Source organism: Tympanuchus pallidicinctus, unplaced genomic scaffold (genome assembly GCF_026119805.1).
Source record: "Tympanuchus pallidicinctus isolate F22 unplaced genomic scaffold, pur_lepc_1.0 scaffold8, whole genome shotgun sequence".
Lineage (NCBI taxonomy): Eukaryota > Metazoa > Chordata > Aves > Galliformes > Phasianidae > Tympanuchus > Tympanuchus pallidicinctus.
The window spans coordinates 43,603,324-43,628,485 of record NW_026294802.1 but is presented as its reverse complement, the minus strand read 5'-3'; the positions used below and the strand labels follow the sequence as shown (position 1 = coordinate 43,628,485).

The 25,162-nt window shown below is 42.9% G+C and overlaps 1 protein-coding gene across 2 annotated transcripts in view; it reads right to left on the bottom strand.

Annotated features, from left to right (window-relative positions):
• Positions 1-23,899, bottom strand: part of MAPK12 (mitogen-activated protein kinase 12) — a 29,534-nt gene extending 5,635 nt beyond the window's left edge. Inside the window, exons 1-8 of one of the 2 annotated variants that reach the window (XM_052667803.1) lie at positions 23,708-23,899; positions 23,131-23,260; positions 13,945-14,003; positions 11,028-11,139; positions 5,793-5,822; positions 5,158-5,205; positions 1,364-1,478; positions 663-734 (exon numbers count right to left, since the gene is read on the bottom strand). In XM_052667803.1, the coding sequence (XP_052523763.1) occupies positions 663-734; positions 1,364-1,478; positions 5,158-5,205; positions 5,793-5,822; positions 11,028-11,139; positions 13,945-14,003; positions 23,131-23,260; positions 23,708-23,823 (682 nt within the window). In that variant the 5' untranslated portion in view covers positions 23,824-23,899. The remainder of the gene's footprint in view (positions 1-662; positions 735-1,363; positions 1,479-5,157; positions 5,206-5,792; positions 5,823-11,027; positions 11,140-13,944; positions 14,004-23,130; positions 23,261-23,707) is intronic. The other variant, XM_052667804.1, reaches the window with a different exon arrangement.
• Between the last annotated feature and the right edge of the window lie 1,263 nt (positions 23,900-25,162).

Genomic DNA, 25,162 nt, shown 5'->3' with positions numbered 1-25,162 from the left:
AGCTGTCAAACATACAGAACTCGTGAAAAACAAGTGAAGAATTCTTGCTGTATTCTTTTATCACTGCACTCTACTGTCTGTTACAGCTTGGGCCAACAAAGTATCACCTGAGGTTGAAGTATGGCTAAGTCTTAACTATTTTCTTAAATTTTCAGCAATGAAATGACATGACCAAATATTTTCCGCACATCTAAAATATTGTTCTCTGTATTATTTACATGATATTTTTGACAAAAGCCTCAAAAAGCATGAAATGGACTGGCACGTGCTGGTAAGTTCATATACTACACCAGAATTTTCTGTGCTGGAGTTGTGGAACCTATTGCTACTATATATATAGATACTTATATATATATATAGATACTTATATATATATAAATATTTACCTTTTGTATTGTCATTGAAACTTTTAGCTGATGATTTGAGGCATCATTCAATGGATATCCCACTCTCTATTGAAAAAGTTCAGTAATGTGAGTTTTAATTTGCTGATGTACAGATGTGGTACAAATATCAAATAACTAATTATAGATGATAGCCACATCATAGCTATATTTTAATTTACGCTCAACAGATTTGCAGCACACTCACTGCACCACAGAAGCACCTTTTTGCACATCGTTTTCTGACGTTGGTTTCATTAATGCACTGAGGAAGGATACGGTCGTTTCCCCTGAACAGAGGCCTCCCCATTATCATTTCAGCCATTATACAGCCCACAGACCAGATGTCAACTGAAAAGATGATAAAGTAGCATTAAATTACTGAATATTTGTTCATCCAAATGTAAAGTTTAATCTAAAATATATTTTAAAGACGACTAAAATTTACCTTTGTAGTCTGTTATAATATAGATGGGTGCCTTGCAGACTATGATAATCAATATAGAAAAAACTACTAGCATTTCTGATAGGCAAACAGAAGATAATCTGGTATTGGGCACAGTCAGTTTCTCAGTAACAAACATGCATGCAGGAAATAATTCTGCTATGCTTTCAAAAATCTCTATGGTTATTCTGGCATTACTTCAATTCCCTCATTCTGCCATTTACCTTGTCTGTTACAACAAGCACATCTTTGCAGAAAGATTAGTCAGGGAGAGCACAAATACGTAGAGCAGGTTTGTTCCAATTGTTTTGGAGCAATTGAACAATCTGCATTTTAGAAAACACACACAAAAAAACCCACCTCATGAACGAAACAAAAAACACACCCCCAAATGATTACCTGCAACCTACAAGAAAGACTTTCATCATTATATTATCATTTCCACCTCCAATGTCTCACTCACTTCAGAAACACAGACTTGCCTTATTCGGTGAACGCTTCAGCTGTATTAAGACTTTTCCAAAGAGATGCTGACCTGTTTGTGTGTAATGCATCCAATTAAGGATGACCTCTGGGGCTCTGTACCACCTTGTAACCACGTAACCTGTCATCTCACTGTCCGTATGCCTGGCCATTCCAAAATCCAGGATCTGCAGTGGAAGCACAAAGTACACCCGGAGAGTTATCTATTTCATACAGATTTAACAAACACAGGAAATAAAAGACTCAGAGCATCCTGCAGATTGAGTTGTTTTTGCATCTCTTTCTCATTGAAGTGTCTCGCTCTCATTTTATTAATCAAGACAGAAGTAGCAAGGAGGTTTACAATTTTTTTCCACGTTAGATAGATACCTTTATATCAGCACTTAAAGCTGTAAAGCCAGTAGAGAAAACAATACATTATTCAATTAATGGTTAAAGAGATACTGGTCCCATTCAATCCTGGGTGTGGAACAACTACCTTATCTTTTTAGAGTTTGAAGAAAAGCACCCAGCTTACATGGTATCCACTGTTCTGACATCCAAGGTGGCACAATTATTCAAGAGTGTGTTCCAAGAGTGTTCTGAAGTCAGCCAACAGATTTGGCCAACAGTCGTTTCGCAGTTTATCAGGAAATCCACGCTATGAACAAGAAGGCTCAAGAGTAAGCTCCCTTTCTATTTAGCAAACTTAATTTTCTTCCTTGCTTCAGTAACTGTAACAAAAATAATTTGTAGCTTCAAGACAACAGGAAGGGCAGTGACTCCCCCTGTGGCAGCCTCCACTGTCACTTCTCTGATTCCTAAGCAGCAGCTGAAAGAACCAGACAAGGCAGCTGGAAAGCACGCTCTGAGAAATAGGGCTGATTACTTATTAACAATTATTAACTCAAGGAAGCCACACAGCTGCTAGAGCTGAGGCAAGGGAAGATGCTGAGATAAATAAGGGGGAAAAAATATGGGATGATCCCTGTCAGTACTGCCTTGTGCCAGCGTATGGAGTGCTCACAGGGCAAGGCACATCCTATGCGTTAGAGTGGAACGCACACACAGTGAAAGGCAGTTCAGTTGGTTCAGTGTAAGTGGGGTCACAGTTAAATCCCTGCCCTCGTATTTTTAATGTACATTTCTCAACATTTGATAGTTTGCTTTCTGCCCATATGCTGGAGCTGCCTTTGGACGACCGGTATTCACTGATTTCAAATCAGCACACTTCAGTATGCGATATCAGAGCTTATCATAAAACTAGGGATAGCATAATTTTGCCCTGAGAATCAAGAAAGAAAACTTAAACTTAGTACTACATTTTCTCCTACTCATTTAACAAAACGGTGTTGTGCTATCAAATCATTTGCTTCAGCTTATGTAAAAGCTTAAAAATGTCCACAGCAACAGAAAAATAAGTTGTATTAGGTAAGGAAATAGAGCAATCATACAGAGAAATAATGTCTTGGATCTGGACTGCGTCTCAAAATCTCACTGTACAGGTAGGGGGGGTGGAGGGAGAACATGTCCAACTGGTTTACCTAGATTCTGTTTTCCCCCACTATCAGACTGGGACTCATCACAGTTTGGCCTCACACAAGCCAGAAAGAGACAATGGCTTTCTGTCTTAAACAGGGTAATCCTGAAAACACATGGCCCTGAACATCCAGGTCTGCTGCATTCAGTCTCCAAAGAGCAAGAAACTGTATTGCAACAGTTACATGCTGTATATAATGCAGTATGTAATCCATATGTTACATGCTAAAAAGCATTTTATTGCGTTTAATTATGGGACTGCTTTACAACCTTTGATCTTCTGTATCTCCCAGCTGTAGACTTAGACTTACTGTATTTATTCAAAGCTGGAATTCTCACATGACTGAACTGCTTCCATAAAGGCTTATGTCTTTTCAGGGAGACGGCCTTGGCCGTAAGATCTAAGAGTCCTTACATATCAGGACACAAATGTCCCATTCAAACGTACTGTTGTTTTGTCAAGATGTATGTACCAGCCATGACAGCACAGGACAGAAAACGTAGCTTGGATTTGTAATTAACTGAAAAGTCCTGGCTTGCCTCTCAGACTGCCACAGGTTAAGAGAAGACAGGTAACAAAAACAAGTCTAGAAAATTAATAGTGATGTATTAAAAAAGAATACAATAGAATACAATAGGCTGACCTGAGGACTGGAAACAGTGTGAGGCCCCTATCCCTCAGGAGAATAAACTGTATTCCTAAAATGAACAATGCTGAACACTACATAGTTCAACTTGATACTGAACAATTTGCTTTTTTTAAAGCAGCTCATTCTGCACAGCTCAACCAGATGCATTTCACTACTTTGGGGCACACTGTGTATCTATTTCTCAAGTACAGATATGTTCTCTAACAGGTATTGGAAGATTTCTAACAGAGATAAGAAACTGAGTAAAAAAATCTGAACAGCTCAGATTCACTATTTCAGTCCAACGTCCGTCTTCAGTCCAACTCCATCTCAGGAGGCCTGAAATGCCACATGTGCAGCAGCAGAATTACTATTCAGACAGACTGTACTGAGAACAAATCCAAGGAAGATTCAGCAGGAATGGCAACACCCACTCTTCAGGACAGGTACTTTCCACTATGGGTGCTACAGCCCCGTCTCCAGGTGTGCATTCCAGCTAAGCACCGTTTCCATAGGGGATAGGTGTGAGTGTGCACCATCCTCACACCCACCTTTGGACAGAAGCCCAGGTGGGAAGGGCAAAGGGAGTCATGGTCTGTGCCAGCACTTTCCCACTCCAGATAAGCAGCAACCAAGAAATACAGGAAATGCCATAAAGTGCACCTCTCTTACAGCGCACCGGTGAAAGTTAACAGATGAACTCTACAATGCTAAATTAGCAACTATTTCTCTTTAATGTTTTTTTTTTTTTCTCTTAGTAATTAATTTAAAAGCAAAAATCAAGAACTGGCGTATTCTTTCTATGAAGTACATGTGGTCTGCATGCAATTGGTGTTATTTTAATGGTGCGGAAGGAATCGCTTTCAAAGAAATATGATGTTTGTGGTGAGCAGTATTTGATTCCTCCCGTGCTTCTCTGAAGTGATGAGCTGCAAGGCATCATAGGAACAGTTCTGCATTACAGCTCTTGTGCAACTGTAACCATGACATGATTATTTCCTGAGAAGCCTGACTGCTATAGTTACACACACACACCTTTCACAGGCCCAAGACTGCACGACTGCCACATAAACACCAACCCACAAGAAGGTAATCACAGCTCTCACACTGCTCCTCACCCAGCTGGAAGGACTAAAGCTATGAATAAAGCCTGTGGCATTGACCTCCTCACCAGCAGTCTTCTGTACACCCTGGAGCCAACCCTCAGCTGTCCTCTGTTAACGGTGCACCAGTTTCCCAGAGTGTCCTACCTATGTTCAGCTCTGACATCCTTGGCAACAGTTCTGTTTTCTGGTACAGCCACCTCTTGTGCCTGGCTCCATAATGATTTCAGACATCATCACCTCTGCCATTCGCATGAAACATACACTGACTTCAGTTAAGGACATGCAAATAGGAAACTAATAGATTCTCAGTATTCAGGGCTTTATTTCTTAAATAAATACACAAATACTGCTGTGGTGTTAAACTCACACAAATGGGAAAATATTTAAAAGTGTCAGTCTCCATCCATTTTTTTCAAGTTCATTACCACTGTCCATCTGATCCTCTTCCTTTCTCCAAGACTCTTCAGAGCTCCTGGGCTGAAACCCCCATGTACCACTGACACTGGTTAGCACACTTACAGCTGCTGCCCATGGTGTTTTCCGTGGCACATCTCTCATACAGATGAAAGCTTTTTTCAATGAACATATCCTACCTTCAATTCACAGTCTTCATTTACTGCCAGGTTTCCAGGCTTTAGGTCCTGCAATCAGATTTTAAATGGATGTTAATTATTTCTTTTACAGCAAACAGAATAAACCACACTTTGCAAGTATTTATTTCATTTAGGTTAGATGGTTTTCCTGCAACTACTTAACATAGAAACAAGTAAAACAATGTCATAAATATAAACCAGAAAATTAGACATAACAAATTACAGAAGTAAAGACACAAACTTGAATTTATATGGCATTTTTCCTTGTGTTCTCCCCCTAAATGACCTTTAAGGGTCTCTTCCAAATAAATTAAAAAAAAATCTATGATTCTTATATAACATTTAAATATTTTTAAGAGTTTACTCTAATTTTTGTCTTCAAAGTCAGAAAAAAATCTTAGCCATCTCAATTTAGGTGCTGTTTGCTCTTACGGGGACTTACTACTCAATTGCATGAAGCACTTCAGAAATCTAAACCTGCAGCTTACACTTGATGTAGTTACACTGTTTCTATCAAACAAATAATCCAACTTGGACATTATAAATGTAAACTCAAGAACATTTATGTCCATGCTTACACAAAATCACAGTCCCACTGTAAGAATTTAAACGTATTTTATGTAATTTCTACTTACCCTGTGAATTATACCGGATGAGTGAATATACTGAAAAAAAAAAAAAAAAGCAAAGAAAGCATGCTTTAGTTAACGAGCTCATGACTCTAAGTGACTCTAAGGAGCTGGGGAGCAGCCTTTTTCATGGTGCTAAAGTAATCTGAATTTTGGAAATGTTTATTTACTACACAGAAGATCCTTTTAGTGTTCAGGTAATTCAATAGCATTTTACTCTATTCCTCCCCCAGGAGCTACATGTCAGTAAACAAGTTTGAGTACTGTACCAGATCATACAGTTTTTCTGCATACACATCTACTGAAATAAATCCCGCTCTTTTATGCATCAGAAATGCTCTCTTGCAGTAGACATCTCAGCTGTGCCATCACAGTTTAGATCTGCATGCCTCAGCAGTACCGAGCTTTCAGAAATCCTTTAAGAACAGGATTAAGCCTTGCTGTATGCTTCACCACTGCCTGCGTGCAAATCTAGTCTATCAGATTTATCAGCACATTTTCATCATGCATTTAAGGGCTCTCAAAATTCAAATCAAGACATGGATGCTGAAGACCAGTTCTTCAAGGAAGCTGGGAAATAACATCTGACCAAATACCGGTACCTACACCTGTGTTTGTCACCCAGTGCTCCCATGAGGTGCCCAATTCCTCTCACCAGGTGAATACCACCCTCAAAGAGATGTCTCATTATAGGCCATGACAGGAGTCTCTGGTAATTGGTTCAGACCAATTTGTATGCTTGCCTGCTGTTCCAAAGTGAGGACACACTGCCCTAGAGTGCCCTTGAATGTGCCTGTGCTGTTCAGGTGCAGGGAACTGCTCTGAAAACACTGCAGACCATGAAGACTGAGGCATCTGTATTACTCAGACTAAGCAACAAGAGAACAATAAGGGCTTGTTAACAAGTCTTCAGAAATGATGGATGAAGTGGGAATCCTAAATGTCTTTACCTCAACCCACAAGTTTTATCTTTTTCCAGTTCTCTCCCCGATCCCACTGGGGGAAGAATAAGCAGTGATGTGGTGGGGAGCTGCAGTTAAACCACAGCAGTCCTTGTGGTGACCCATAGGGGGCCCAAAGGGTTGAATTAATGACAGATCCAAACAGAATCTTTTGACATAAAATTCTTACAGGCATTATACTAGATTAATAATTGCTAGTCACAGCGTTGATTTATTTGCTCACGATGTTGCTTCATTTGCTCTCAAGGTTGGTTTTCTTAACTCTTTTCTTCTTGCTTATCGACTCTGATGGTAGTATTTATGGTTTTGCCATTTTGTATATAGCAACAGTCCCTCTGCAAAGGAATCCTCATTGTCCACCAGATGAGGGGAACAGGGAAAAGAAAGCAAATACTTTTCCTCCCTGGGCATCCCTCTCTCTGTGTTACAGGGAAGTAAGCTGACTAAACAAAGTATCTACAGTTGGTAAATGTTTATATGTTTGTTCCTCTATTTTCCTACAGCTGGTTTCATACCACACAACAGCTGCAGACTGGGACTCTGCAGATCGAGTCCCACCACCCCACTTGGAGCCACAGCAGGTTGCCCAGGATGGGATCAGTCAGGTTCTGATCAGCTCCAAGTATGGAGCCCTTCCAGGCAACCCATTCCAGTGTGGTGGTCAGACACCAAACCTTTTTCTTCTTGTGCTCAGACAGAATTGTCCATTTCACCTTGTGCCTGTTGCCTCTCATCCTGTCAAAAGGCACCATTGAGAAGAGTCCACTCTGCCCTCTTTACATCCTCTCATCAGATCCACATAGACACTGGTCAGAGCAAAGCCATGCCATGTCTTCTCCAGGATGCATGAGCCTATCTTGCACAGCCTTTACTTATACGCTCTCCACTTCAGACCCCTCAGTGCCTCGCTCTGTCAGTGCCCTCCTTGTGCTGGGATGCCCCAAACTGAACACAGTGCTAAGTTCTGAGGAGAGGGAAAAAAATCACTTCACTCACAGATTACAACTTCAGCCATACAGTCAAGATGACGACAGGGCTCTGCTGCCACAGGGGCACGCTGCTGACTGCCATGCCTCAGTCCCCTTCTGGAAAGCTTTCCGTCCCTCTGCAGCCCAAAGCCCTAGCACTATGTATCTCCAGCAGATGGCACATCACTTCCTTCTGCCTATTATCCAAGTTTCAAAATCTCCCATAGAACTGCCAAAGCACTCCACGGGAGTTGCTGGAGGCAGCCACAAAGGGTTGAGGGAACTGTTACCCAGAGCACAGGTTGTAAAACCACTACAACACATAAAGAGCTATGAAATGCTATTTCTGTCATGGATGTGCATGAAATGCATCGGGATGGAAGGAACCAGATGCAAAAAGAAGTGATCAGTCAGAGGTACAGAACCTGGAGAAAATATAAATACATATATATTTTTATCAATATGCCTGTAAGTAGTTAGGCTCCCAACAAATGGAGAAAAGGCTGGAGTCTTCAGCCAACAGCCATCTTTATCAAGGATACCACCGTGACTACTTACATTCCAAATCACTTTGGTGTCTTTGTACTGAGGCCTCTTGATTTTCCAAAGCAGAGGCTAATAATATTCTATAGGCTATTTTTGCTGGTATGACTGTACACAGTAAGGAAATAACTAGCAGATTCAGGAATTTCTGTGCCTAAGAATGTAGCATGTAGAAACAGGAATTAAAGGGACTGCACCCTTTTGAGTTTCATTTTAAGTAAACCCACCCATTTTGATGAAGAATGTGGTTTTATCAGTGTTCTTGCTCCACTGAAGATTAAGACAGTTAATAGCACCAAAAATCATATCAACATTTTGGGGAGAACTCATCTATCTTCTCAACACTTCTCTTTACGTAAGACTGCTGAGATTACATGAAATAGCACTTATTTCTGGTGCTTGTGTAAATGCTAGCCCTTCTGTAAACAGGAAAACCTGTGTTGAGCTGCAGTGCTTCTTCAACAATAGTGGTATTTCGTGACTGCTTTCTATTATCTGCTGGCAGGTACAGCACTGGAACTAAACTCTTAGTTCAGAAAGTTTTCCATTTCGGTTCAACAGCCTTCTGAAATGGGATCCTATTCTTGCCAATTTTCTTCATTAAGTTATCCATCTGTTGTCAGATTATTCACTCTAAATGTGATAAACACACCGAGACCACAGCAGACACACACTTCACAGTGTTATTACCAATTTACTGGAACAAAATTTAATTCAAGATTCCAGCTTAATGAGTGCAAAGTCCCTCTGAACACAGGAGCTCTGTGCATAATCTTGACTTTTGATAGCATTCATAAATCCTTGAATGAAAGCTTCAGATTGTGCTAGGAAGAGATCCAACAGTTGTCTGAATTCTATGGATTATTGTCTGCATGCGTAATATCTATACAAAATAAAAATCTACTAAAAAGGGAATTGGAAAAGTCTAGGGGAAAAGCATTCTAGGCAGCAAGAAAAATTAAAATGAGGAGTGACTTAACAGCAAAGAAAAACTGAAGAGGAAATGCGTGAGGGAGGAGAAAACAGTAAAGAAGAAAGAATACCACAAATGTGAACAAATACAGTAAACAGGGATGACCGAAGGAGAGAACTGGAGAAAACAAAAATTACCATGAATATGGTAAAAGATGCTTGAAAAGGTATTCATAAAGCCCAAGAGCTAAGTTTATGTTCTCAAATACTGCATAAATCAAGAAATACAATGACCAACCCCATATCCTCAGACCTCTAAGAAAACAAACCCAATTCACATTCCTGCAGATAAGGAACCCAAGACTGAAGGAGCTGGAAACTCCAGTCCTGTTCCACCTGCGTAAGGACATTTATTTTCAGCTTGCCTTCCATATTCGTTCACATTACACAGCTTTTCTGCCAAAAACAAAAGAATGGCAAAAGCCCTTCTAAGTTGCAAGCTTAACCAAGTATTTTAAATAAGACAAAAGCATACAGCTGTATCACCAAAATAAAAATCATAGAGTCATAGAATGGCCTGGGTTGAAAAAGACCTCAAAGATCAGATAGTTTCAACCCCTTGCTGTGTGCAGGGTCCCCAACCAGCAGACCAGGCTGCCCAGAGCCACATCCAGCCTGGCCTTGAATGCCTGCAGGGAAGGGGCATCCACAAACTCTTTGATCAACCTGTTCCAGCGTGTCACCACTCTCTGTATGAAAAATTTCCTCCTAACATGTAACCTAAACCTCAAGCACAAAACATGTTTCCTAAGTTTCATGATGAGAGCAGAACAATAACTATCTTTTAAATATGGAGCTACAAAGGAATCATGCTGATGCTCTTGTACAGGACCACCAAGTTGTCCCGCAATACTGATTATTTTAATAGGGTTTGGCAATATAAATACACATCTGAACAAATCAGAATCTTGACAGATGTGACAAATGTTCCTCTATTAAAAGCAGTGCTGGATTTTCACCGCATACGCATATCCCTATCAGATACAACTCCCAGCACAGTCTGCACTTAACCTCTGTGCGCAGAGAAAAGTCTGCCCATACGTTGTAGGACTATAAAACAAAAGCTGTACAGTGCTGGCAGCAGCCAAAGGAACCACACCAATCCCAGACTGTACAGTTCTATGGCCTTCATGCTACACAGTGTGTCTCCTGAACAGCAAAGGGAATTAAATGACATCACTGCTGGAGAGCTTGGACACAGCCTACAGAGCTAGGTGAAGGGATTTAGAACAGTAACGTTACAAGAGGAAGACAACACTTACATTCTGAATTCTTGTTTCTTGAATATATAAATGAGTGAAATGTGTTCCAGAGAATAACTTCCCTAGTCACATTCAACAGTGCTTTGCAGAACTGGGCTCTTAACACACAGAGATTAATGTGACATTTATTATGGTCCCTGAACACTCACCAAAACCAGTGTGTGCACTGTGAGACGGTGAGGCTCAGATTTTCTCTCCAGTTTAGATTTTCATTCCCCCAAACACCAAACCTACAGGTTACATCCATACATATAGGCACGGTGTAATGACCTCAATTCTTTCCATTTTCTTGAAAAAAAAACAACAAACACACACACAAAAACCAACAAAATCCACAAAGAAAGCATTGCACAAAAAAAACCCAGCCCTGCCAGATAACACTGTCACAAAATAACTACTGCACAGAATTCAATACTTGTACCAAACAAGGCAAGGTAAGCTCTATCCTGCCATCAAATGATAAGTACAGCTCTCCATAACAGTTTACTAGGAAAACAAGATATTGTGAAATAGAAATAATAAAAAGTGGCAAACCTTCAAGCCTTTTAATATCTGATATACCAAGAACTGGATTCGGTCTTCAGTGAGTTTCTCATGCTTCATTATCTTACTCAAGTCTGTTCCCATAAATGGCATGACTAGGTAGCTAAAAAAAAAAAAAAGGAAATAAAGTCAGAATAATTTTAAGTTTGTCAAATAAATTGAAACATACTTGTATGCTGTGGTTCATCAACAATATTACAGATCATTCTGTTTACCAAACAATTCCACTATCTTCCCTTCGGGCCCCTCTGTGTTTTTATCTGTTGTCATGAAGAGGTACCACATAACCCTGACACTGATTATGGAAAGTTGGCAGTTACCAGAAGAGTACAGATGCTGAACTAGATAAAAGGCATCTACTCAACAGCCATGTGATATTTCAAAGATATCTACACAGGAAACTGGAACATTCACACACAGTGGTATTTATCTCACCATCATTATCATAGGGTATGTGAACCAGCCGCAATCAAAAGGCCTAGAATCAAATAGACAAGGTCGGATGTAACAAATTAACTTCTATCTAGGACTGTAACCTCCTTCATCATCAGTAACTCATACTGGCTTCCAGTCTCAACATTCACAGGCCAGTTTGTTATCTTTTGGACAGAAAAAATGTGCAATTCAATTCTGTAATCATATAAGGACATAGCAACTACTGAGAATGAAATTTCTTCTCTCTCTCCATGTCTCACTCTAGATGCTTCTCAACAACAGATCCAGTAACCTAGAAAACTGAGTTTGATTTCTGCTTTGTTGATGCTCTTGAATGTTAAAAGCATATTACGTTCTCCCCTTATTCAGACTTATTAGATGTATTTTCCCAGAGGTCAGGAATATTTGAAATGAACCAGAAAATGACACTAGTTTAAAAAAAAAAAAAAAAAAAAAAAAAAAAAACACAAAAAAACCCAGAAAGAAATATCTATGTGTCTTTTACTAATGGCAGTGACCTTCAAGATTCATTAAGATTTCACTAGCCTGCCATCATCCATACAGATCGCAGGCCTCTGGATGGATAATGATTTATGTAAATAGACAACATTAAAAACAACACGTAACCATCAAGCACTCTGAGACCACTTTTCCATATGCAATATGCTCAGTTTACAGTTTGGTGACATCAAACCTAACAGTTCAAACTGAGGAAACAAAATGGGGAAACAAAATTTAAGAAAGAGAAAATCCATTTTTGAGTTTGAAAATCCAAACTTTAGTATGAGTTTATGAGTAACTTACTGGAATGACTGGATCAAACGTTACAGGCTCACTCGAACGCTGTGTCTTCTATTTAAAGCTTGTCGAACTTGTTTTTATTTTAGAAATGTATTTACAGTGAGGTTAGACACTTGATTGCAAAATCACTCCAATGGAAACGTGATGCCTAGCACATTTAAGTTCCTTGCAAGTCCAAGTTAAAACTCTAGAACTTTTAGAGGGCAGCAACCTGTTCTAGATACTTGTTTTATGATACAAGGACAGACAGTGCAAAAATTGTAGTCAAAGAAGATGAAAAACAGCTGTACATAGTGGGATTTCAATTGGTAAAGACTGATTTTGTACAATATTTCCATCAGTTGCACTTCCAGCTCCGACAGAAAACAAGTGCAAGCAGGGAAATGACACTGACTGTTTCTTCACACAGGAAATGGTATCTTGTTTTTAGTCTTCATTACACTGACTCATGGAGTAGAGCAGCAGGAAAGCAGAGCAGCAGACAGAGCAGGAAAATATTATGCTTTAAACAGGAGGGCCAGAATTACTTGAGAAACCCAAAGTCTTGGATGACACCAGCCTTAGGGATTGCTGGTGGTGAAACCACATGCCTCTCTTCAGCTGTTTCTGGCCACAAATCAACTTGAATTTGATCTTTACACAGTCAGTAAGAGATAACATCTCACAACTAGTCAGCCAAGGGAAGGCTCCCTCACGTATCTAATCCAACCTTTTGGACAACATCCTTTTTGGCTCTGTGGTCTCTTAAATGATCAATATTAACACATGGTCTGTGTTTTTTGTATTTGTTTCCCTCATTTTCTTGTCAGATAGCTTTTTTTTTTGTCAACATACAAATACACAGGGTTGCTTTTAAAATATAGATACATCGGAGGAAATTCAGTGCAGTTCTACAAATATAACGTATTATCTACATTAAGTCCAAGAGTGTTTCTGACCACTGTTTCTGTAGTGTCTCTAATTCACAAGAACTGCAGAAGGATCCACAAGTAAAACAGGCTTAATATCTGCAGCACTAAATATCTGGTGTCTGAGATGCTGCCAAAAGACATACAACAAAGAGATGTAGATGCCTGGTGCCAGAAAATAATTTATATTACATTCTGCTTGGATCATGTCGGCCTGTGAGATTAGTAGTCAAGGGGAAGTGTAGAACACCTTCAACTGGACATAAGGGACTGCAGAATGAGCACTGGGAAACCACACAGAGAGGAATGCAACAGAGCAGAGCTCAGATATTCACAGAAAAATTAAACACTAACAGCAGTTTTGAATTAATCCTAGAATTAGAATGGACCACACTGGAGATGTGTCATGCAGAAGGCATCACTTTCAGACTACTTGCCTGGGTTAAGAATGGTTCCATTATCTGATCATCTAAGCTTTAGTGTAAGAAACACTAAAGGTGGGTTACGGAGCCCATCAGAAGGTGTTTACTGAGGGATACAAGAAGCACACAGCCACAAAGCTTATAAAACAGGTTACTAGCTCTAACAATAGTCTGAAAAACCTACCAATTTCAAAGTTGCATGGAACAGCCATTCTAAGACGGAATTCAGAAAAGTCAGGAAGCAACGGGTTTGGAATTCTCCATTATTAAGATGCACAAACAAATCTTTCTCCATACAAGAAACAGTCCCCTGCTCCCAAACAGAAACAACTCAAAACTCACAAGCCAGTAAATTTCTCCACTGTGACATCTGGTGTGAACACATCCAGTATTCCAATCACCTGAAAATAAGGAGAAGGGAGAGAAAGAAACCATGGGTTAATACTACCTTAACAGAAAAATTCCCGAATAGTGTAATTAGTGGAGAAATGTAATAAACAACATTTCCATAACAAGACATTAACTACGGGCATAAAGGTGGCTGAAGTAGTGCCTAACAACATTAGGATTCGCTGTGTGTTAAATTTTAAACCTTTGAGGCCTACTTGTGATAAAAAAGATGTATGTATTAAAAAGCTCAGAGGCTTACCGTTTTATACAGGAAGACGGAGCGCCTTTGAACCTGAATGACTTCAGTATTTTAAATAAACCAGATAAATCAGTTTATAATCTGAACCAGTCATAAGTGGTCCTCACTTAGCTGGACCTGCACTGACAACAATGAAGAACACTTCAAACACCTGCTGATTTCCCTGAGGAAGTAATTTAGGTAGAAAGATTGCAATCCCTAACTGGGAGAGCAAACAAAAAACTAGACCTAAATTCTTCCCATAGAAAGTACATTATCAAGAGAAATAACCACCTAGCAAAGTACATCTCCCCACCACAGCTTTTCCTAAGAAATTTAGGTTAGATGTTAGGCAGAAGATCTTCACTCAGAGGGTGGTCATGCCCTGGCACAGCTGCCCACAGAAGTCATGGGCACCCCATCTCTGGAGGTGCTCAAGGCCAGACTGGATGGGGCCTTGGGCAGCCTGAGCTGGTGGATGGCAGCCTGCCCATGGCAGGGGCTTGGAACTGGTGATCTTTGAGGTCCCTTCCAATCTAAGCCATTCTATGATTCTAGGGTGTATTTTTCAGTGCAACTACATCAGCTGAATATAGACTTAATACAGTCATCTCCAGTGCTTCTCTCAAGCTCATTAATGACTAGTAAATTAAATATACAGAGCTAGATGCTTCAAAAGATGTAGCTGGCATTGTCTAAAGCCAAATCTCAGCTCAGACACTGCTTAATCCTGTAAATTCCTACACATTACAGGCAGTTGGAGTAGTTTCTTTTCAGCTTTCTAGAACATCTCTGGTTCAAACCTCAAACTGGAATCCTGCAGTCAGGCACTGCTAATTCACAATTTCTCTTTGCTCAGAGGAAGCCCCTGAGCAGGGCCCAGAAGCCATGCTCTGCCAGCAGCCTGTTGGTGCTCTGGGCAGTGGGCTACTCGTGCCAGCTCCAGGCTGCCACACTGACACTGGAACATGGTATTTTGGGTTTGCACGAATGCACACTATCTCAAACGGCAGCTTTTAGGCTGGTTGATGCACTGATTAACTGATGCACATGCCTCTCTCAGCAACCTTCTGCAACACAACTTTTAGACAGGCACGTCACAGGCTAAGGGTTATTGTGGTACTGAATTGCAGGCCACACTGAAAAAAGGTATTTGAAACACCTGTGAGGAGTGGAATGGCATTAGATCAGTACGACAGACTACCATGCCACCCCCCAACTGAAGCCAGGTCTGTCTGGCTCTGATGTCATCAGTGCAGACTGGCTTCTGTGCTGAGGTCTGAAATGCTTTTTTAGAAGCCAAACACTTTGACAGAAAGCACTTCTCCTATTGTCGGCAGGCCTGTAGAGTACCAACCAGTAGGGCACAGAAAGAAAGCAACAGAAATGGAAAATGAAAGAGAATATTATTCCTAAGAGACTTGTAATCTTTATAGCCTTATTCAAACCAATCTTTATGGCTGTGTGGTTTAAGGATTACACATCAGTTTAAAATTGAAAAACTAGAAGCTTCATGAAAGGAAACAAGACTAACGGCATATTATGTTGTCTATGTTACCATCAGAGCACTGAAATTACTGCACAATTCACCTGGATAACAATCAGGATGGATTTGGGACATTATTAGCATAATAGCATAGCAAATTATGTGGAAGTAAAGACAAATGCAGAAAGAGCAGAAATGCAGGGAAAAAAAGAAAGAAAGGAAGGACAACTTCCTTTATTCAAAGGTTTAAACAAACGCAACCAACACTGATGACATCCTTTGTGCACCTATTTTTATCCTTTCCACATTCAAGGGAGGTACCACACTTAGACTGGGTGTTATCACAACATTGCAAGGCTTAGATGAGGAAAGAAACCTCACAATCCCTCATCTTCGTAGCCAAACGTATCTTAGAAAAAATAGCTAGTAATATTTTTCTGAGGACCGTTATCTGAAACTCATTCAGAATAATGTAACTACCATAAAACAGTGACTATACCCACAGAGGATTTGGTTATTCTCTGAAGTGACATCTTCAGCGTTTCTTCCTCTCCTCCCACTTTTCCAGAAGTCCTGCTTGTTCTCTCCAAAGAGGTATTTCTATGCCTTCATTCACCTAAGCTATCTGCCTCACCAACACAAAACATACTGAAGATAAACTCTGTGATGCCAGAATGCAGCAGTGACCCACGGGGGACAAACCCACAGACAGAGCTGATGGAGCAGAAGATGAAGTGATAAGGATGCCGCACTGCTTCCATCTCATCATAACAAAATGTTATCAGGCCCCCACTGTCAACACAAGAACACGTTTCAATAAAGAGAACAGCGAAACAAAAATCATTCCGTGAACCACACCAAAATCTTACTTCTCCATTAAACAGTGTCCCATTGTTACTTTACGCTTCCTGAGGCACAAACTACTGACTCCAAGGGAGGCTGCAAACCTCCGGAGACGAGCGTACCGTTGGCCTGCGCTGTTGCAAACCCTGTGATGTGAGGAATACCACAGAGACCAGCACTGCTCCCGCTGGAGGGAATTTTAAATACTAACACAGAAAGCTCTTCTAATATGCCAAGCGTTTCACAATGCTCCTTTTCTTGTTCTCCAAAGCAAGTTTTCTGAAAAACCTGAAATCCACGTAGTGCCCAATATATGTCATGTTAATAGTTAATTGATTTAAAAATAAAAGGGACCCAATTGCTTCCCCTTGGTGATCCTTATGGAACAGTTGTGCTTTGGGGTGATCTTCCTTCCCTGGAACAGAGTCATTTAGTATTTCCACCCAGACCACTGCTTTCTGCAGATATGCTAAGAGCAAGGAGGCACAGAATGAAATAAGTCTTCCCAGGAAGACACATCTCCAGATACTTCTCCAGGAAAAGGAAAAGAACTGGACAGAATACAGGAAACTCCCTTTTCCGTACTGTGGAAAATCCCAAGTCTGTCTAAAATGCCCTCTTCTCCCAGTTAAATACAGTATTTGCAAAAACTTCGTGGTGCTTAAAGATACTGTCCCAGCACAGAATGAAGCCACCACCAAACACGCATCACAAGAATCATCTCTTGTTCATAGTGTGTTCTCTATGAAAGCTGAGGTATTGTGAAGCGTCCTGCAGCCTCCCTTCCCCTGCACCCAGGGATGGTGATGAAAAGCATCTGTAGAAACTGCCAGGAGCCATGACCACATTTTTTCCCTACAAACTCTGCCAGGAAGCGATTTCAAGAATGAAGCCCCCACAAAGGATGCATTTTGATTACTTCTGCCCATCTCACTGAAAAACAGGTTGTATTTTCATCAGCTCCCCTGCAGTACCTTCCTTGCTTGTTACAAAGCATGTCTAAGGACAGAGCTTGATGTGTGCCTCTCCCATCTTCCTGCAAAGCAATGCCAACCAGCTGCAGAACTACACTTCTGATGCTCCTACTTGTTTCAGGTGGGGATGTTCATGCTCTGTACACTGCTGACTGTGTCCTTCTCCCAGGAAGCCGCTCCAGTGGCTCCAGCCTTATTTTTAATCTCTATCATTCCCCTACACAAGACATTTACACTGATCATTCTGATCAGTTTTAATTACTGGCAGCAAATAACAGCTGTGTTTGTAAGGTGGTTACCACCCTCCTCTTCTCAGATATCTCCTGTTCCAAACGCAATTCTACCATGGGCACACAGCAGCAAGGAGCTCCTTATCCATATGCTCCCATGCACATTCATGTATTTTTAAGGACTGTTTCACTGGATTTCTGTAAAGGAAATTTCTGATGCAAGCAGCAGTACGCAAATGAAAGACGTGATCTGCTATAAATTAATAAGTAATGCAGGCTATGTCTTTCATGCAGTAAGTGCTTCTTTATCCCATGGATGTTACGCATGAACACACAGCGAAGCTGAGCAGCTCTGGCACTCAAGCTGCAAATGCATTTTTTAAGAGAGCCCTGCTGGGGTATATTGAACTATATATCATACTGCATTACATTTTCTGCAGTGTTAGCTTCAACTTCATGTTGTTGTGCTCTTCCACATCACAGGGCACCGGTGTCCTTTCAACTATGCTAAGAAGCCTCAATCTTTTTATAATTGTAACCCACAGCACAAGGCTCGTGCTGCAGTCACTTCCATTCCACCCAGGGTTACCTCTGCTGCACCTCAAGGAGAGATGGAAATGGCAGCACATCCACAGACACCAGCCATGTCTCACAAGTCACGCTCTTCTAGAGACCTATACGCAACACCCAACAGACTCAAATGCTTTAGACTTACACCCTGGAGTGAGCAAAAATCCTAAAACAAAAAGGTTTGGGTTTCAGCGCTGTCCTCACCTTGTTTTACTTGACTAAGCACATCCGTCTGCTTTATTACTGTCTAAGGCTGGGTGTGAAGAAACAGGTGATGGCTGACGTTCAGCCTGGATAAAACACCTACCAGGTAGGTTTGTAAAAACAAACCCAACGTGTGATGACTGGTATTGCCATGTTGATTTACCAGCAGCTCCTGGAGTCACTTCTTTCAGTACTTGGTGTTGTGTTAGCTGCCTTGCTGTTTGTAGCTTTCAGCATGCAGAAAAAGCACCATGAGTGTTACTGCCCTACAACATTTTGACAGCAGTAAATCGTACAGCCATGCCTCACTTGCAATCTGAAAGCAGATTTGCCACTTTCGGACAGGACTGACAATTTGCATTTTATGGCACTTATCTCCTTAAAGGATGTGAATTTTCAGCTGATGCAGTCCTGCAGGGCTTCCTGCAGGAAATCCAGTACAGTGAGCATTCACAGTGGCACCACACATCTGTGTAAAGGCACTGCTCACCTGTAACTCCCTTCTTGGATTGACTTAGTATACTTCCTCTTCTAATGCTCACACCAGGCCAGATGAGCTGCAAAAGTGACAGTCTGAAGATCTCCTCAGGTAGAAGCATACCTTCCTAGTATTTTCTCTGAAAAAATTTTGCCCCTTGGCTGATGCCAAAAGACCTCACTTTTTTTCATAATTAAGAATTCAAGATAATTAAGCATCAGCTAACTTGAAATGGAAGGCCTGCATCATCATCCTCAGAAGCGTAGCTGTAGAGTGAGAGCTGATTTGGTGTCTGTTGGATACCTGAGCTCCTTCCAAAGGGGGAAAAACACTAAATGGTTCTCCTAATGTAAAACATACATTGTTCTTGAGATGTTGGAATTCACCAGAGAGTAATGTTCTCACAGAGAGATGACTGAGAGAGTAATATATAGAGTACCTTTAAACAAATACTGCAGCTGACTTTTAGTAGGTTTCCAGGAAGACATCTGTAGAATATTAACTGACTCAACTTAAAGAGATGTTTAATGGGCATCTGTCAAAAATCTTATTCCAAAAGCATATTCAGAATTTAAATTGGTACAACTGGGTCAGAATTATCACGTGTGCTTATGTTTATATATAGATACAAACGTATGCTGGCACACAGGCACTGTTTTCATTCTCTTTCTGGTTTTAAGTCAAAGCCATAGTAGATAATTTTAAGGGTCCTCACTTTAAATGAACTCAAAATGTAAAAAGGCAGGGAACAAAAGCAGCACTACCCAAAAAAAACTTCCAAAAGATAAGCAGCCTGGTCTTCTACATGATGCAGTGGGTGCCAAAGAAACAACCAAGATCTGTAGTGGGAGATAGCATGAATAAATGAAGAAAAGCAAAAAACACAGTATGCTTTTCATTCTGCTTAGCTGCTTGTATTCCCCATTTTCACACCACTTCCTCTTTTCTGCCAGAGTATCTGTTTATACAGCTAAGAAGTGATCCAGCAACTTATCTTGCTGGAAGCTAACTTTCCTTTTTGGCAATATCTAAGGCAATATCTAATATCTGGGTTAAATTACTTCTTAGGCAATAGAAGTAACTTACGATGCTTGTGAAACATCCCAAATTCTCTCAGACTATAACATTCATCAAAAGACAGATCTGAGTGCCATCAGAGACAGGTCTCACTCTCTTGATAGATGGCTTCTACCCCATGGTCCTCAACACCACTTCCCTCATGGATTTGTTTTCTGAGGGATGAAGAGAAGTTCCATGTTACAAATTTGCATGGCTTACACAGAAACATTCCTTGTTACATTTCAGTAACGCACACCTAGAAAGCCAGTAGGGACCATAATGATTTGGCATATAAAATGAAGAGATAGTCATCTCTGCTACGTATGGGAACTCTTGAGTCACAGCCTGAGCCACTGATTGACCACCTGAGGCAAAGACTGGCTCAGCCACGGGAGCACAGGTGAAGGCGATTCAGCTGTGTGACCAGAAGGGGTGGAAGCTGGTTGCACCTCTCCTAGACCCCATTTAAGGCCTGACTGCCATGGGGGAAGGATCTCTTTCTGGAGATGGCTCCCTTTGGAGTTTTCTACTGCAAGCCTAGGACATGAGTGAGCATTCCATTTATTTTTGATTCTCTCTCTCCACTGTGATAATCTGTCTAATTATGAAACCTCTAGAATACCATCCCAACCACGCCACTCTGCTAATTGTATGTTTGTTAATCATACATTGCAACCGCTATTGCCTACTCCTGAAAGTGCCTGAATAGATGAGCAAAATGACTGGGAGTTAGTTCTCCTACAAGGTGAAACACAACTTCAGTAAAATTAAGTGAGATGACTCCCATATTTACGTTCATCCTGTAGGATAACAGGACATCCTACGACACTTCCACACTAAGTAAATGAGCGTACTCTTCAAAGGATCAATAATAGAGGTAATCCAGGGTATCGAGCAGGCGTTTTCTTCACTCTAGCAGGACACAATGAAGAACTGTAGCACAGGTTTATGATGTCTCCTGTGCTCTTAATGGAGGGTCAGAGATGCCAGTTTTTACTGTGGCGTGTCAGACTATTTTCTTCTATTATTCTGAATGCATCATAAGGTTAAATAAACTATGATAACACGTTGATACATACACATCATAACGCTCCCTTGAAAGCTACAAAGGGCAGACATGCTCTATCCAAAGGCAATGACAACAGATGAAAGGAACAACAATGTGCAAATAAAGAGGCTCTTTGACAGAACTGCAGCAGATCAAAGATTGGGGGGAGGCCTGAAAATCCTGATGAGGTGTGCTACTGCCACTCTGGTCTAATTTGGGATGGGAGGAATGTTTAAAGAATATCCCGAGGTCAGCATGAGGGCTAGAAATCCTGAAAGGCTTTGCTGCCAGTCCTAATTCACAGTGGGTGAAATGAATGGTATGGGACTGGAATCGTGGATGGAAATCCTCATGAAGAGCTGTAATGCCCCTTCAGCCTTATACTGGATGGGCAAGGGTCAGTGTCTGCCTCCCCAGTGTCCACACATTCCTTGCACGATCATTTATTTGGTCATTGATCTTTAATGAGTAAATACCATAATTTGTGGCAAATTTTTTCCTTAGCACCTAGACCAGATTTATCCTTCTGTGGCCCAAGTTGTTTTCTAAGACTATATGTTACATATTATTCCCTTCCTCCACCTATACTGATTTGTACCTGATACAAACGGCACTCACACTCCACAGTGAGCACTTCTGTCTGTATTCCTTAGTCATCCAACAAGCATGTGGGGAGGTTCCAGAGTGCTGTCCTGAAGGGCCTACATGAGTGGAAAATGCAACCCAACGCATGACTCTGGGAAATGGAAGACAGTTTGCAAACTCTGGACACCGTTAAGAGCTTTTGACTGCAGGAGCTAACTGCTCCCAGATATTCAGTGGAGAAAATGCAGAGAGGGTGAAAGCCCATGTATGACATGGAAGATCCCTGCAAAAATTAAGTCTTTGATATGTACAATAGTGGTTAAAAAGCTGTTACTTCAAGTAAAATGAGGAAATATGCTAAAAGATTTAGGCCAAAAGGTTAAGAGGCACAAAAAGCCTTAAGCCTACAAAAGGCCGCCTTCTTCCGGACGGTCCAGATATCCCACTGATTATTTTTCAAAACAAACCTAGACAACACTGGTACCCAGACTGTTAATCCCACAATGTCAAATGACAATGACAGGTTACTGTTAGCACCAGTTTCTCTCATCCTCACTCTCCATCATGTAGCTTGCCATCATGAAGGCTATATGAAGGAAAAATGCTCCAACCTCCCACATTAATCTCCCACATTATTACTTGAAAACAGACTCTGATGTATCATTTTAATAAGCCACAATCTTTCCTTTTTTTTTTTTTCTTCTTCATTTCAAAGCATTTAAAGCCACTACTCCGATCCCCCCAGCCCACCATGGGAGCCTCTCCTCACGCTTCAACTCCACAAAAGTTTTCACACAGATCTGTTCAGGATAAACAATTTAATCACACTTTCAACACTTCTTCCTACAGCTGTTCTTCTTTTGTACTGTGTGGGAATTTGTGCCGAGTGCTGTATCTTATTCTTTACTTTCCAGTAAAGCACTTTGCTTAGTTATTCCCAAACATTCCCTGTTTCCTATTAGCACAAACCCAACACTTCCGAATACTTCATGAAAGATAAAGAAAGCCCTACTCCCCCAAATAGGTATGCATGCACAACATGCCCACCTTCAGCGAGTTCTGAAAACCTGTTTCACTTTTCAGATGCTGCCGTGTGGGATGCACAGCACAGACCCATCCTCCTGTACCTCACAGGGATGTAATGACGAGGATGGAATTTCTGGGCACTCCATCTCTCTCACTGGTCTGAAGCACAAATTCCACTGCAGTTCTAAACCTTCCCACCCAACCTTTCCTACAGGACAGCAAGATGTGCTTCTCACAGGAGACTCCCATGTGTGAGCTGACGTTTGCAGACCAGGGACAGGCAGACGAAGGACAGACCACAGGTCTCGTCAAAGAGCCCTGAAAGCTACAGCTGCACATCAGCTTGCCCAGTTCTTTTCTTTTTCAGTGCACGTAAGCTCTGCGAGACTGAACTCACGTTTTCGTGCTTCATGTGCTTCAGGAGGCGCAGCTCTCGGTAGGCTCTCTTGGCAAGGATCTGGGACTGAAAGGGGCGGTACAGCTTCTTAATGGCCACTTTGGTGCCGCTTCTTCCATCCACAGCGGAGCTTCAGGGGAGCAGAACAGCGCCTTGTGAGTGCGGGCGGAGCGGCACCGCCGCTCTCTGCTGCCTCGCCCTGCCAGCGGCGTGCCCGGCACAGAAAAACGATCCCAAACCAGGCGTCCCGCTCCAGGGTGGAGCCCGGGATGGGGACACGCGCGGCTCGGAGCGCGTTCCCAACCACGCACGGGCGGACCCCCGCTCCCCCGCCCGGCTCTCCGCGGGACGGGGCCGCCCAGGTGCGGGTGGGGCCGGCGCTCCTCAGTCCCCCCGGACCTGGCAGCGCAGCCCGGCTCGGAACGGCAGCCGGAGAAAGTTGGTCGGGAGGAAAGCGAAAGCGCCGCGTCCCGCCGACCCCGGGCTGCGCCCCGCCGAGCCGCCATCTCTGCCGCCCGCGGTCCCGGGGTGCGCCCTCCTCCCCGGGGCAGCCGCATCTCGACCCCTTCCCGCTCACCAGACGGTTCCGTAGGCGCCGGAGCCCACGAGCTGCAGGTCCCGGTAGCGGTCCCGCACTTCCCAGAGAGTTTTGGTGATCTCCTGCCGGTAGAAGCCGTTCTTGGGGGAGGACATAGCGCGCGGCTAATGCCGCCACCTCCAACAAAGAGCCCGGGGGGGAGCGCCGAGCGCCGGGCCGGGCTGAGCGAGCCGAGGGGCCGGGCTTGGCCGCGCTCCCTCCGCGCCTCGCTCCCTCCCTCTCGCCCGCCCCTGCCCCTGCCCCGCTCCCTGCCCCGCTCCCCCGGCAGCGCCGCGCTCCGCTGGGGGCACCGCCCGGCCCGGCGCCCTGCCCGCTCCTGAGCCCCGGCGGGCTGTCCGCGTGGAAAGGCGGCGACCCGGCAGGTGCTGGGCACGGGAGGAACGGTGCGTGGCAGTGCTGCTCCCGGCATTTCCCTCATGCCGCCCGTGCTGCGTACACCGCGTTAGCTCTTCCAGCGGCTCAGCGCCTCCAGCGCTTCTGCTTTCTGCCCCTCTCCCCGCAGCAGCGTGGCCGAAGCCGTGCCGCTGCCTGCGTGGACGGCGAGGGCAGCTCCCTCACAGCGCCGACACGGCGGAGCGAGAAGCTCGGCGAGCTGAGATGCGGCAGTGGCCGCTCAGCCTCGTCCAGCGCCGTGCAGAGAAAAAGGTGTGAGGCTTCTGCTGCACCAAGACACGCTCAAAATCCATCTGTTCCTTATGACTCGCTTGCATGCTGCTGTGTGTTTATGGATCTGGTGGGTGATGTGTGCTTTACTGTCCTGCAAAGCTCAAGATATCTCCCCTGTTCTATGAAATCAGCCTTGGAAATGGGAGGTGGGAGTGGGAGCTGACAGGAGTGTGGATGGATGGCTGCGTGGTGACACCAGGGCTCCGTGCAGGCCCTGTGTGCTGTGCTGGATATTGTGCTGCTGGGGTAAACTGAGAATCCTTACTGTGGAGCTGAGCACAAGCACACCCTGGCCTTCATCTGGGTGTGCGCCCACCATGGGCTTGTTCAGCCTGGAGAAGAGAAGGCTCCGGGGAGACCTTACTGCAGCCTTCCAGAACTTGAAGGGAGCTTATAAATGGGAGGATAAATGACATTTTACACGCTCCGATAGCAATACAACAAGGGGAATGGCTTTAAACTACAAGAGGAGAAATTTAGGTTAGATATTAGAAGGAAATGCTTTACCCAGTGGGCAGTGAGGCACTGGCACAACTGCCTCAAGAAGCTGTGAGTGCCCCATCCCTGGAGGCACTCAGGGCTGGGCTGGATGGGCACCAGAGCTGCTGAGTGGCTCTGCCCATGGCAGGGGATTGGCAGTAGATGGTCTTTGAGATTCCCTCCAACCCATTCTGTGGTTCTGTGGTGTGGCTCTTGCAGTCTTAACTCTTGCGTCAGTGCTTTGGATGTGGTAAAACTCTGCTGACTTTTACACTGAAGTGTTAAGGG